Consider the following 15128-nt stretch of genomic DNA (forward strand, 5'->3'; position numbering starts at 1 on the left):
AGCTGGCCGTGCCCTGTGAGATTCCACTCAGCCCTATCGATCTCGTTCAGTGTCTTCCTCACCACCTGCTCTAGTAGACAAGGATGAAGACAACCTGTGTATGCACCAGGAAGCCAGTGAGGCATGTTTGCTAATTGGCGAGTGTGTGGTACAAGGACACACGCGGGTTTGAATAAGCAAGAGGGCCTTTAATTGGATAATCATTCATTCAACAAGCATTTATGAACACCTCCTCTGAGTATGGTACAAAAGGTTCCATATTCTCAGGTTTTAAAAAAATTCCTTTAAACAAACTCAAGAAGCTCTTTAAAAGTTTATTTCCTAGGATTTACAGCAGTTCCAGGCCAATTCCTCCCCGCATCCTCAGACAGATGGGTCTCGGTGAGCAAGCGGTGCTGACGCAGCACACATCTGAATGTTCCTCTCGGTGGGAAGCAGAGATGCAGCAACCATTCTTCACTTGTGGACACCTTCCCTCCCGGCTCTGGGCTTTCAGAGCTAAGTTGGCTCTTCTCTAGAGAACACATGCAAACAAGGAAACTCAACTCTTCCACGCAGCGCTCTTACTCTGCAGCTCTGGTTCTTTCTTTGCATCTGATGCCCACAGAGCAGACGGCTGGCCTCTGGGGTTCTCCCTCAGTCTGGGGAAACAAGAACGCCTGAGTGCCCTCCGTCACATCTTCAGAAAGGCCACCTGGAAAAGAAAAGCCCGTCATGTTTTGCTGATGTAACGTGATGCACAGCAAACCAGAACTGGGTTAAATCTGCCCCAATGAGATGCTGATCTCAAATGAAGTAACTATAAATAAGACATTATATCAAGAACTAATTCGTCTTTTTATTTCCAAGTGAACCAGAGTGATGATTCACATGTACTTTAAGGAAGAAAAAAAATAGTTTTTAATTGACACTAAAATTCTATTGTTGTGAGTTCATGACAATATCCCTATGCGTGCAAACTGTTGTGGCCCTGCAGGAAGCAGAGTTGAGAGCTGCAATTCCTGGGCGATTCTAGGTCCCCAGCACCGTGGCAATTACCCCCGCATCTCCTCACGTTACACGCCCACTGCAATCACATGTAATTGTGTTTACTAGGTCTGTCAGTAGCAATTCATCTACAAAAAAATCTTACTGTTTGAAGAAAATCTGAGTGTCCAGAAAGTTATGTGGGAAATACTTTCAAACTATTCATGAGGCCCAGCTCAAATGTATCTAATTTCCCAATGGTTTTAATAACAGAGTAACAAATAGTCAATCATAAACGTTAGGAAGTTTTAGTTCAGAGATGATTATAAATTGGGAATGGTGCTAATTTCAGGAAGAGAGACAGATACAGACATCATGACAGGAGAGTGAGGAGGCTTGGGAGACAGACCCACATTTGGCCATTTTGGTGGGGGGATAGGGAGAAGGGTAGTCTACCCTCAGAGAACTGCAGAAGTCTAGTAAAAGGAGTCATGTATTTAGTGTCTTGTGCTGGGGGGAGGAGAGGGAAGGAAAAGCATGGAGGGTGGAACTCCATGGCTAGGTGGTGAGCAGTTCCGAAGAACGCCACTCCTCCTACAGTCAAGGAAGAAAGCATGGTTGCGTTTCCACACCAACTTCCTGCTGCGTTTCTGTACCAGGTTTTGCAGTGGGCGCACAGGCTGAAGGGGCAGGCAAGGGAGAAAGGTGACAAGGCCACAGCAAAAGGGAAACACAGTCAACCAACACAACCCTCCAGGGCTGAGCGCCAAGATCACATGAGCTAAATAGTTATGAAAATCCATGTCTCCTTCCTTTCCTCAGTTATCTACCAGGTATTAAAAGCAGATCAACGGGCCCAGATGGGAAGGGACTAGACTAGGTCAAGACAGATCTATGTGTGTCCTGTTAGGAAATGACCACAGAAGTCCACGTGGGAGCAAGCGCAGAGCTGCTGTGGCCTGGCATCAGGCGCCCTGCAGACAGCGCCCATGACAGGTGACATGCTTATATCACACACAGAGCTCCCAGCAACAGGAAGCTCACTGCATCAGAAGAGAATGTCGCCACTTATATTAAAAAAATAAAAAGACGACGGGTTCTCATGTATTATCTCTCTTTTCATTCTGTTTGTTTTTTGGTTGCTTATGGGCTTGAATTCAGGACCTGTGCACTATCCCTGAGCCATAGTTCCACTTCTGGTTTTCTGGTGGTTCATTGGAGATAGGAATAAGAAGGACTTGGAAAAAATTATATTAAATGAAGCCAGGCCCAAAGAAACATAGGTCCCATGGTTTCTCTTATTTGCAATAATGAGTGTTATGTCTAGGACAAACAGAAAAGCTCAAAATCTATGTACATATGAACATATAAAATGATGCTAAGTGAAATGAACCCCAAGACAGGGACATAAGTGATTTTTTTCTTTCTTGTTATTGTTTTTAACATACTTATAGTATACTATGTGCTTTTTTTTGTTTCTTTTGTATGTTCTTCCCCCAAGGTATAACCCATTTTCACTGCATTTGATTTGGTGCCCTACATCTTGTATATACACTTTTCTAATTTGGGGAGGGGAAGCGAAAATACAAAATGCTTAAATAGGGATACAGGTTGACACATTGCAACAATGAGATGTACAAGACACTATGTTGAAAATGAATTTTACACTTGGTGCGGGGGGAGGAAGGGAGGTAAGAATGCTCGATAGGAAATGTACTCATTACCTTACTCATGTAACTGTAACCCCTCTGTACACTATTTTTACAATAAAAAACATTGTTGTTGTTTTTTTAAAGAGTCTAGGGGACTTTCCTGTCTGGGCTGGCTTTGAACAATGATCCTCAGATCTCAGCCTCCTGAGTAGCTAGGGTTGCAGGTGTGAGCCACTGGTGCCCAGCTCATTATTTCTTTTGTAGCTCCACAAAGCATGATATTATAACACAATACCAAGAGCAACTCTCAGTATAATGGTAACACTAATAAATATCATCACTAATGTCATTAAGAATGTTAGCTCTGAAATCAGACCGGTGACTCTCAACTTGGGGTGATTCTGTCTAGCAGGAAGCATTCAGTGGGTGTCTATAGGAACACATGGCTGCCAACAATCGGGAGGGGTCACTACTGGCAGAGATATTGTTAAATACCCTAAAAAGAACAGGGCATCTCCCCGCCCACCCCCCAATAAAAAACAAAGAAGCATCCGCACTCAGGTGTCATACGTGCTGATGTGGAGGAAGAGCGTGACTGGAAACATAAACTTCACTTTCTGGCAGTGTGGAGTCTAGCTGGCTGTTAACCTGTTCCAGCTTTGGGAATCAACACAGGACCTGCCTGCATCTTGTGAAAACTCCTCAGAGTTTATGAAGCGTATTCTGACTCTTTCACCCTTGGCATAGGCATAGCATGGAAGGGAAGCTCTTTCACTCAAGACTGGTGCTCTACCACTTGAGCCACAGCTCCTATTCCTGCTTTTTGGTGTTAATTGGAGATAAGCATCTCAAGGACTTTCCTGCTGGCTTCAAACTGTGATTCTCAGATCTTAGTCTCCTGAGTAGCTAGGATTACAGGCGTGAGCAACCAGCTCCCAACCCTCTTATTTTTTTAAATCTAGTTTTTAATTTTGCCTGCCAAGTATATTATTTTTAGGCCTTGATAATAATACCAACAATAAAACTGCAATCACCATTCAAAACAGGTACTATATAATGAATGCATTTTTATTGCTTTTTATTTAAAACACTCTGAGTTAACATACTTCAAAAGCTGATTTTTGTGTTTCTTAGCTTTTATCAATGACAGGAAAAGTGGCTTCTTCCTGTCACTTATTTTAAGAGAGGATAATTTTATTCTACTATACTGAGAAAAACCTTTTCTTTCCTTTCTATTCTTTCTTTCCTTCCTTCCTTCTTTCTCATTCCTTCCTTCCATCCTTCCTTCTTTTTCTTTGGTTTTATTCACCAAAGTACAACTTTTACAAGCTTTCAGACTGTACGAGGACAGCTGCTGCATCATGCTCTGTTGGCTGTTACATTTTGAAATGTAGAGTTACAAAGCACAAATAATTTATTAAGCACAAGAAAAGAGGGACTCTTTTCTATGACTGTAAGATTTGACTCTGAATTCTAGGCACCTGGTAAGTGAATAAGATGTCTAAAAATAATTTTCCTGCTGTGAGTCAACTGAAAACAATGTTCTGAAATCATAATAAACAGTAATGACCAATTTGTTTGATGTGGTGCTGACTGGGTGCTATTATGCCTGTAGTATGTTAAGCATTTAAAGTTATTCCTTGATCTTAGTTAACAAAGCCATAGTGTTAACTTCGTAGTTGTTAAAGGCGATGTGGAATTTCAACCAATACAGATAGGCTGGCTGCCCAAGATAAAATTTTCTTTTTAAATTAGGCTATGTAAAGTTCTAGGGTATGCTAAACAAGACAGATAAAATCTTGAAATAGGCTTGAGAAAGGGTTCTGCACAGCTTACACAAAGGCCCCTTTAAGGAACCTTGTTAACTTTAAAGCATAGTTCTATTTTTAATTTTTTAATAGTAATTTTTTGTCTAAATATAGCTCATGTTCAAAGTTTTGTCCTGCAGTAGATTATCTTTACAGCACAGAAGAGGCATTTATATTCTGTGCTTTAGATGATAAACTATAAATTATAAAATCCAGTTTCTAGGGCGCAAGCTTCATTTATAAAATAAGACATCCAATATAAATGTACAGACAAAAGTTTTTTAAAACTCTGACTTTTTTTCTAGCATTTATCAAATGCACTCAACATCTTAAAGTAACAGCAGTTGTCAGCAACTGTTACCCATGACTTCAGCACAGCTCTGACTGGATGCTGCTCCCGGAGTTGGGTGAGGAGGGATACGGGCAGCCCCTGTGCCCCAATGACAGGCGCTCTCCGTGTGCCTGCAAATGTCCTGATCGCAGACCACCTGGAAAGAAGCTTCTGGCACGGCGCTAGCCCAGGGGACAGCAGTGCAGCAAGCTGGTCCCAGCGAGGTGGCGTGAGGGGAACACGGATCCCGAGTGAGGAACGACACAATTCTTGAGCTATAAATGGAAGAGAGACTTCTGAACTCCCTCTGCAGAAGGTAATGCCTACTGATGAATTTTGTGGTGGCCAAGAGAGGCAATACGGTTTGGCATGGCGCAGAGCTGGGTACACATTTGTTCCACGGAAAGCGGGCAGCTTGCTGGAGGCGCGACGGGGCAATAGGACAAGGAGAAGCCATTGGAAGAGGGGGCTTCATAACTCCAAACGGGCAATAGTATGTGTTCACTTAACAGGGGACACAGTCATCAGACACGGGAGCGCCAGGGCAGTGTTCCATCCTGCTTCTGCACCATTCCCAAGAGATTGCTTTTTTTTTTTTAAGTAGGGAAAAAAATAAGTGAGATGGATTATCTAGAGATGAACTTAAACCTTCCCCTTGGATTTTTTTCAGGCTATTCATACACGATTCTAAGTTGCATATAACTCAACGAGCATTGGTGTTAATCTCCTTGGGGAACAGGCAAAGCTCAGCAAGCTTCCAGGGGACACTGAGATCTAAAGTCACGAGTGATACTTCCCATAGGAAAGAGGCACGGGACCGCAGCAAGGCCAGCAGATGCCCTCTGTCCAGCTCTAGATGCCGAAGCAAATGTGGACCCACGTGCCAGTCACTGAGGCTGGTCCTCGGCTTTAACAAAGCCAGGAAGTTGGGGATGTGAGCTGTGAACGGCTTCTCTGAGGACAAGCACAGTGTGGAACACAGCTGGCTCCGGGTGGTGTGATTGAAGCACTGCGAAGAACAAGCAGTTCCGACGCTCCCAGTTACGCGAAGGAAATTCAGCATCTTGACAAACAGCAGCAGACCCATGGGGCAAGCGATACATCTAGCAGCAGTCTCTAGGTGTTGCATAAAAATGCACTGCCTCCAGCATAACACATATTTATGAGGAAGCAATGATACTGTGTGGGTGGTGTTAAAATGCAGGACATAAAACAGTGCTACCCCAATAAATACATACTTACATTTTTTCCTGAAAGTCCATTTGTTTTCTTCTTTCTGTGGAATAACTTGGCACAAGGCCAGGGCGCCACCATTGCAGGTCTGACTTATTGCTCCCACGGGCTCCACCCCTGACCACATCTACCATGGGTCTTTTTCTATTACATCAATTAATTGGAATACTTTCATTGTTTGAGGAAAGGCGGCTTGATCAAGAAAACGAACACAGTATATAACAGAAGCCACTCAACCCAGAAGCCCTTGGCTTCCCCAAGTAGATGGCTAGTTTCTGTCATTTAAACGGATCTGGGTGGTCATTCTGAAATGGCTATGTTATCTGTAAACTGTAATGCTTCTAATAAAGGTGCAAGCAAGAGACAAAATTCATCCAGATGAACTGCATTCTGGCCCACTGTCAAGGCTAGAGGTAGGCAGAGCTTGTTGGGTCACAGCTGTGGATCCCACAAGGTTGCAGTGAGGGAAGACCACGGGGATGCTACGCAGGAGCTGCACTTGGGCACTGTTAAAAGACAGCCCAGCACTGCTTAGGTGAGAGGCGGAATCACTGAGTTCACAGAACTATTCTAGGTCTTAACTACGGCAAGGGGCATACAAACATGCACTAGAGATAGGACTATATAGAACTCAGTACACACACACACACACACACACACACACACACACACACACACACACGCAAATGACTGCAAGACTATCAGAAATAGAGCAGAGGAATTATATCCATACACACACACACACACACACACACACACACACACACGCAAATGACTGCAAGACTATCAGAAATAGAGCAGAGGAATTATATCCATACACACACACACACACACACACACACACACACACACACACACAAATGACTGTAAGACTATCAGAAATAGAGCAGAGGAATTATATCCATGCCACCAGCCTGGATATACTCAAGTTCTGAATAACATAAACATTACAGGCCACAAGACAAAGATTACAGGGATCTTTCTGCATTATTTCGTACAACGCCATGTGGATCTACCAAATTATGTCAATAATTTAAACATTCTTAATGCCTGCCTGAGCAGGAAAGTCTGTGAGACTCTTTTTTTTTTCTTTTTCTTTTTGTCAGTCGTGGGGCTTGAACTCTGCACATGGGTGCTGTCCCTCAGCTCTTCAGCTCAAGGCTAGTGTTCTACCACTTGAGCCACAGTGACACTTCTGGCTTTTTCTGCTTATGTGGTGCTGAGGAATTGAACCCAGGCTCTCATGCATGCAAGGCAAGCATTCTACCACTGAGCCACCTTCCCAGCTCAGTCTGTGAGATTCTTATCTCCAATTAACCAACAAAAAGCCAGAAGTGGAGCTGTGGCTCATGTGACAGAGGACCAGGCTTGCACAAAAACACTCAGGGACAGCACTCAGCCCCTGAGTTCAAGCCCCAGTACTGATGTGCACACCTACACACATACAAGTAATAGTGCTGTATTGCTTGGCATATGATCTTATCCAGTTGTTTTCCCTCCAGTGACCTTTAGATGTAGCCTCAAAATGCATTACCCAAAGTCTCTCCGTGTATCAGTGAACTCTGTTTTCCTTAGTGCAATGAGCCCCGTAATCCAGAAACTGCATTCTGAAATGTATCAGGAAGCAGACAGCTATATGGGACCTTACAGTTAACATTTTTTTATATATTGGTGATAGATCTTATCTTAGTACCATAAGCACATTTTCTTTCCTGACTTGCAGTAAAAACTAGGAAAGATCCTCTCATATTCTAGACTCAAAAAGCCACAGCAGCTTTTCCAGCCACAGAACAGGCATTCCATGACTGAATATTTTTAAACTAAAACTCCTACTTTAATTTTTAAAGTAACAGGAAACAGGAAAAAAATGCAAGAAACAGATGCTATAATAAATATTTTGATCTATTGTTCCTCCTTACCATGTAAGAACTGTTTTAATATTGGTTATAAGTGCACAGTTTTAGCTCCTTTTCCATACGGCTTAGTAAAGTTCTTATTCTTATTTTAATACCTGCAGAACAGTCTTCCAATAACAATCTGCTACCAACATGAGTTGCTCCACACGAAGCTCATCAGTAGTGCTGAAATCATTCTTGTCTTGTTTACAGATTTATTTTTTCCATGTTGGATTATTCCCATAGGGGCGAGTCTCAGGAATATGCTCTCAACTGACAAGTATGGGTATTATTATAATTTGATGCACTTTTTTTCCCCAGTGAGCATAGTTCTCATATTAGGTAGGATGTTTTGGCCTTCTGCAAGGAAATTAGGTGACAGGCATGACTGCAATCTCACTAAATCCGTACAAAATCCACTTGTGTTAACAATCTAATTGCACTGCGCCACCGGATTATAAGTGAGGATTTGAAGTTCAGAGAAGTAACTTTTGCTCATGGCCATAAGCTAGTAACAATGCTGCATATTGTAACCAAGTCTTTGTCCCTAAGCCTACTAATAGTCATTTTATCATAAAGGCTCCCTTCCATCTACTTATGGTGAGAAAATTGCTGTGGTAATTTAATTTGAAGAAGAAATCTTATTCCAATTGTGTGTGTGCACGCGCCAGTACTGGAGTTGTACTCAGGGCCTCAAGCTCTTGCTCAGTTTTTTTCACACATAGGCTGGCACTTTTACCCACATCTTCAGTTCCTGCTTTTTGCTGGTTCACTGGAAACAAGAGACTCAAGGGTTGGTCTGCTTGGATAGCTTCAAACTATGGTAATCAGATGTCAACTGCCTAAGTAGCTGGGATTATAGTTAGGTACCCGACAAATATTTCCATTTTTAAGCTATAATTATTAGCTGAAGTGATATCGGCACCCTATCTTACAGAAAATTCGTTTCCTTTCAAATTTATTGTAAAGAGCAGAAAGAAGAGTTCGAATGACAAATGAAAACCCTACTTGTAAAGAGAAATGATTTTTTGGTTAGAGGAGAAAAAGAAACAGGACAGACTGGGAAACTGGCCTGAAACCTTAGAAAGGAATTGTCTGAACGTTCAGAAAGCATCGTAAGTCATGCTGACAAAGTGTAGTCAGCTCTGTTATAAAAAAAAAAAATACATGATTTGGAAAAACACAAGTAAAAGTTAAAGACTGATGAGAGAGGAGTCCAACTGAAAGCAGCCATTCCTGTCCTTCAGCATTATATTTTATAATGTGTAAGCCAGGCAAATCTTGCAAGAAGAAAAGATGCTAATATGTCCATTTTAAAGCAAACACCATGTAGTTTTTTTAAGTCTATTATTTGCTGGAAATAAACAGGGATCAATCAAATCATCATTAAACTACTTTTTAAAGGAAGGATAAAAGGATCTCTTTGAATATTTTGTAAGTAGAAGGAACCAAAATAAAATCTCACACTGGCAGAAGGGAGTACATGGAAGAGGAGGTGGTTTTACCGTGAGCGCTGACTTCTTGAGGCACCATGGAAACACAATGGGGGGAGGCACTCTTACACACAGTGTAGGTCAGCGAGGCTCAGGCAGGGCTGCACATTTCAGCTAATAAGGAGGCAGAGACAGGAGGATCATGGTTCCAGGCCAGCCTAGCAAAATTTTCAAGAGACCCTGCCTGAAAAAATGAGTGAAAAACAAAGGACCAGGGGAATGGCAGTATGCCTGTCTGTCAAACGAGAGCCCCAAGTTCAATCCCCAGTGCTGCAAAAACAAAAGCAAAACAAACGAAAATAGCTAGAGTAGGGTAAAAGGGGTTCTAGGTATCCAAAACAGTAGCTTTACTCCCCACCCCCATTTTTTTTCTGGTGTTGGTCCTGGGGGTTGAACTCAGGGCCTCAGCACTGTCCCTTAGAAGCTTTTTCACTCAAGGCTAGTGCTCTATCACCTGAATCACAGCTGTACTTCCAACTTTTTGCTAATTAACTAGAAGGAGGAGTCTTATGATCTTTCCTGCCCAGGCTGGCTTTGAACCTTGATCCTCAAGATCTCAGTGCCTGAATAGCTAGATTTCGATGTGGTTCATTAAGAAGTCACTTCAGACACAGAAACCCTGCTGGAGATTAGCTCCGGTGTTGCGGCTTCTAGCACCGTGACGACTCCCCCATCCCGTGTCCTGGTTGCCTTGTTTCCAAACAGTGTCCCAAACAACACAGACAAGAATCTTTCTGTCAGATCAGTGAAGCAGGGCAAGCTACACAAATACCACCTGAACCACGGAGATTATTTTGCTGAACAGAAACTAAAAACAAAGACAATGCACGTCTCTTTCTTTTCTGCTGAGATTAAAAATCATCTTCCTCAATAGAAAATGAATTCTTTTTTTCAGCTAAATAAAGACAGTCCTGTGGGATAGTAATAGGAAAGAGGCAGTGGAGAGAGATAGCTGCTTCCAGAAAAAGTTTTACCCCGGGGCAGCAACTGTGAGGGTGACTGAGGGCCTCGAGGGGGGTCGGGTACCAGTTGTGCATGTGCTTGTCAGCACAGGAGGCAGGAGGCAGGCTGACCCTCGTGGAGAAGCCATGGATTGTGGAAGGCTAGCTCAAATAAAATTCAAGTAGCTTTGCATACTTGCCTGGCTGATCAGAAGGAGCTTCTGAAAACCTCACTAAGAGAAAATATCCCCTAAATCTTGCAGTATGATAGAGACAAGGGAAAACGTGTAAACACATGCATACACATGCACGTACCTGCACACACACAAAGAAAGGCACATTTCATAATAGTTTTCATGACTGTGATCCAATTTATTCAGATAGCAAAAGGTTTCTCAGTCTCTAAGTCTCCTGTAAAACTAGTTTACTATGGGGCTGAGATGTCCACAAATCAACCATAAAAAGACTCAAACCCTCCACGAGAGAAGAGAAATAACCAAAATGGTGCTCTGTACCATGGGTCATGGAAAATGCAAAAGAAAATCACAACTCCGGAGCAGCTAATGTAAACAGCTGACACCACCTGCCATCGGGTAAGTGCGCCCCCATGTTCCCCCCTCCCCCCACCCCACCCCGGCGAGTGTGCCACAGGCTGCACACCTTGCAGGCATGTTTGGCAGTTTATCAGAAGTTTCATACACGGGAAGTGGAGCTGTGGCTCAAATGGTAGAGCACCAGTCTGGAGCAAGATTGGGAGGCCCTGAGCTGAAGCTCCAGTACTGGCACACACAAATAAAAAAGTAATGCAAATTAAATAAGCATCCACTCTGATCCAGTGATTGCATCCCAAGGCAGACACTGACCCAGCATAAGTGAGACCCCGTCCATGCAAAGAGCAGACCTGGAGCCTGCAAAGGGCTCATCCACAGCCACAGATACCAGCAACTGACATCCACGGTTCTCTCTGAACTATGAGAAAAACTTGCTTATGGGGTAAAATGTAGACATGGAGGCGGGGGGGGGTGGTGTGTGTGGAGAAAAATGATCAGATCAGAGAACACAATGTCAGTTTGCAGAAAACAAGCAGCTCTTGAGTACGGTTACTAAAGCTGAATTTCATAAATATTTCTTCCTTGGGGGCATCTGAGCTGCAGAGCATCAGCCTTTCTACCTGTGATTTCCAGGTCATCCGTAACATGGACAGTCTCCTGGACCGCCTGCTCTCTGAGCCCGGAGGCAGCTTCGGTCAGCTCTCCCATTACTTGGCCGAGCACCTTGGTCGAACCCGCCTCCCGAGGGCCTGGCCAGCGCTCCCTGGTGATTGGGCCTCTCCCCAGCCAACAACTTTGTCCTTACATTTGCATCAACCGAACGTGACCCCAAGCCTTCACATCTGCTGCTTTACAGTTCAGGTGGGGGTCAACTAGACCTCGAGTCATAAAAACTGCCTCTGGAAACCACGCCCCCATTCCCTCAACTCTCGTTCTGGGCTTGTCTCTAAGCTTCTCACTGATTCCCTGTGATTCAAGGGCTGAGCACTGAAGCCATTAGCTCAATTCTTCTGGAAAGCTGACAAGTGCAGGGACATCTGCTGTGCCCAGGGGAAGGAAATCAGACGCCCTCCTCCCCACCCCACTGCCCCTGCCGAACGGCACCCAGCTCCAGAAAGAAGGGGAGCGGGGGAGAAAAAGGCACCTGACAAACTGGCTACCATCCTCATATTTAACTAAAACACTGGTCCTACCTCTAGAAAGCTACTGCTCAAGAAAGACACAAAGCCCCAGCGATGTTTAAGTCCCGGCTTTGCGTGTGACACAGCTTCAGAGCCAGCCAGTCTGGCCCAGGCGAGACACAGAGAGGGACGACCATGTGCCTCTTCTTGCTGACATTTACACCTGTTCTTAGAGCCCACCGACTCCCAAGTGTCAACAAAACACCGTCACGTCATGTCCCCATAGCACGTTGTTAGTGATGAAAAAGAACAAACAGCACAATGATATAAACGATTACATAATTAAATTATACAACTAGAATCCAGGCTTAACTGCTTGTCTGCAAGCTTATCACTAAAAATTATCTGGTTGTGGAACAGACTTTTTTTTTTAAGGCTTTCATATTTCAACCCCAAACCTTAATTACGTCTATGCTATTTGGCAAATTATCATGACCCCAAAATGATCGAATCTTGAAAACCTGTGTGTGTGTGTGTGTGTGTGTGTGTGTGTGATAGAGAGAGACAGAGAGAGACAGAGAGAGAGGGAGAAGAGGGAGGGAGGGTAGGAGGGAGGGAGGGAGAGAGAGAGTACTAGGGTTTGAACTCAGGGTCTGGGTACTGTTCCTTAGCTCTCTTGCTCAAGGCTGATGTCTATCTATCACTTGAGCCTCAGCTCCACTTCTGGCTTTTTGCTAGTTAATTAGAGATAAAGTCTCACAGACTTAGCTGTACAAGCTGGCTTCAAACTATGACCCTCAGATCTCAGACTCCTGACTAGCTAGGATTATGGCATGAGCCACTAGTGCTCAGCTTTAATCTTTGAAACTTTTGCAAAGAGCTTTTCTTTCTGCACAGCTTCAGAGTTGAGACCAAACAACTGCAGCCCTAACCGCTGCCAAGCCCTGCCAGGAGGTGACCGGTGGAGAGACGCACACTGGGGATTCCTCGGTGGTGACTTTCTTGTTATCTGTCCACGTAACATCCTAAGATCCTAAGATCTCAAGAACCAGTTGGGTGCCAGTGGCTCATGCCTGTCATCTTAGCTACTCAGGAGGCTGAGCTCTGAGGTTCTCAGTTCAAACCCAGCCTGGGCAGGAAAGTCCATGAGACTCTTATCTCCAATGAACCACCAGAAAACCACAAGTGGCATGGTGGCTCAAGTGGTAGAGTGCTTGCCTTGAGCTGAAGAGCTCAGGGACAGTGCCCAGGCCCAGAGTTCAAGCCCCACGACTGACAAAACAAATAAAAAGATCTCAAGAACTGGAACTAGGTGATACATTTTCCTGCTGAAAATATAAACTTAGAGACAACCTTCACAAGCAAGTGACTTCCCGTGCAGGAATGAGGCAGGTGCTGACCGAGGCTGTGTCAGCATTGTGCCACTCGGATACCGGGGCCTGCAGTTGGGTCGGAGCAAGCCCCAGCTTCACCAACCTTTCAAGGGATTTCTTGCCATGCACAGTTTGTCGGCCAAGTCTAACAACTCAAAAGATCGAATCCCACAAGATCACCTATAATTAGAGAGCGATGATGCATCTCAGAAGACAAATATAGACACACTGGGGCTGATGCATAGGCAGTCTGGAAATAATTAATGCCATCCTCGCGAGGCGGCCGCTGGCAGTGCACATGGGAGGACCCCTACAGCCACAGTGTCACAGAGGACGGCAAAGTCATTTTTCTTATGTGCAGAAGTAGGTCACAGCAAGAACATTCGAGGTGAAAAAAACCAGCAACAAACCAACCTACAGTGGACACAAACAGATTTAATGATATGGTCTTTCTCATTTATTACATCAATGCAAAACTTGATCGCCAGTTCATCCGGTACTCTAATCATCTTCCAGGGTAGAGGATGGGAACTGAGCATTCAGGAGCACAGCAAAAAACCCCTTTATCAAATGTGAAGAAAGAAGCGTGCTCATATTTGAGACAGCAAATGGTTTTTGTTCTTGTTCCTAAGAGCACGGAAATAAAACCCATCATAGATTAGAACACTTCCTCCTACCTGAGTGAGCCAATAAAGCAAAGAAGGTTAGAGGTCGAGTCACCTTTGCACCCAGTCCACATGTGGGCCTCGTATTATTTCCACAGAGACTTCTACTTTAACTCAACAGCCTAAGGAAGAGTTTACCAATAGGAACTGGGTTGTATGCACCACACCCCAGTCCCTGCCTTCTACCCCGCAGATGGGCGGGCAAAAGAGGTGGAGGGAACAGGAAGGGGTGGTGCCTTTCACACAGGGTCAATCCTATCACTTCAGGAAGGGCCATCAGGGACTGACATTAAAGCTTTCTCCCAACAGTGGTCAGAAAGACTCAAGAGTTCTCCAATTAGTGTTGCCCCTCTCACAAGTGAGGCCTTGGGTTTGCAGATTGACAGTTGGAACCAGAAACACATCTGCAGACTCGTCTCCTGATAACGAGCTCTAATTGAGGAGCATTTTTAAGTGATTTGCTTTCAAGTTTGTGAAAGTCTATACAGCCCATTCTTTGGTTCCAACTAAGAATTACTTATTTGGGCTCGGTCTTCCCTTCAATCCTTTCCTCTGTATTGTTACTTTTTCCCTTTACTTTTTGCTCGCTGAAACCAATTTCATTTTTCACAGAATATGATTTTGTATACACTTTATCAGTTTTACTCTTCATCCTGTCATTAGTGACCTTCAGGCTCAGTCAGGTATTTTAAGTTTTCCTTTCTGCTTTCATCTTTTTTCCTCCCATTTCAGGACTGAAGGACAATTGTACAATGAGTAAACGGTAAAATTGTGTCACACTTCCCCTAGGGACAATCTTCTTACCTGAGCTATTAAATTGGAAAAGTGTTGGATTTTTTTTTGTCCCAGAGCAAGTACAATCATTACAATGGAAAGCCAGTCCTTATTCTAATGACAGTGATATAAAAAAAATGCTCGGGGCTGGGAAGGTGGCTCAGTGGTAGAGCGCTTGCCTGGCATGCCTGAGGCCCTGGGTTCGATTCCTTAGCACCACATAAGCAAAAAGAAAAAGGCCAGAAGTGGTGCTGTGGCTCAAGTGGTAGAGCGCTAGCCTTGAGCTGAAGAGCTGAGGGACAGCGCCCAGGCCCAGAGTTCAGGC

At 44.1% G+C, this 15128-nt stretch overlaps 1 protein-coding gene across 1 annotated transcript in view; it reads right to left on the reverse strand.

The window, feature by feature from the left end:
- Positions 1-299: 299 nt before the first annotated feature.
- Ube3d (ubiquitin protein ligase E3D) overlaps positions 300-15128 on the reverse strand; it is a 100692-nt gene continuing 85863 nt past the window's right edge. Inside the window, exon 11 of the mRNA XM_013032260.1 lies at positions 300-694. Coding sequence (XP_012887714.1) covers positions 674-694 — 21 coding nt within the window. The 3' untranslated portion in view covers positions 300-673. The remainder of the gene's footprint in view (positions 695-15128) is intronic.

The sequence above is a fragment of the Dipodomys ordii genome, unplaced genomic scaffold, assembly GCF_000151885.1.
Source record: "Dipodomys ordii isolate 6190 unplaced genomic scaffold, Dord_2.0 Scaffold152, whole genome shotgun sequence".
Taxonomy (NCBI): Eukaryota; Metazoa; Chordata; class Mammalia; order Rodentia; family Heteromyidae; genus Dipodomys; species Dipodomys ordii.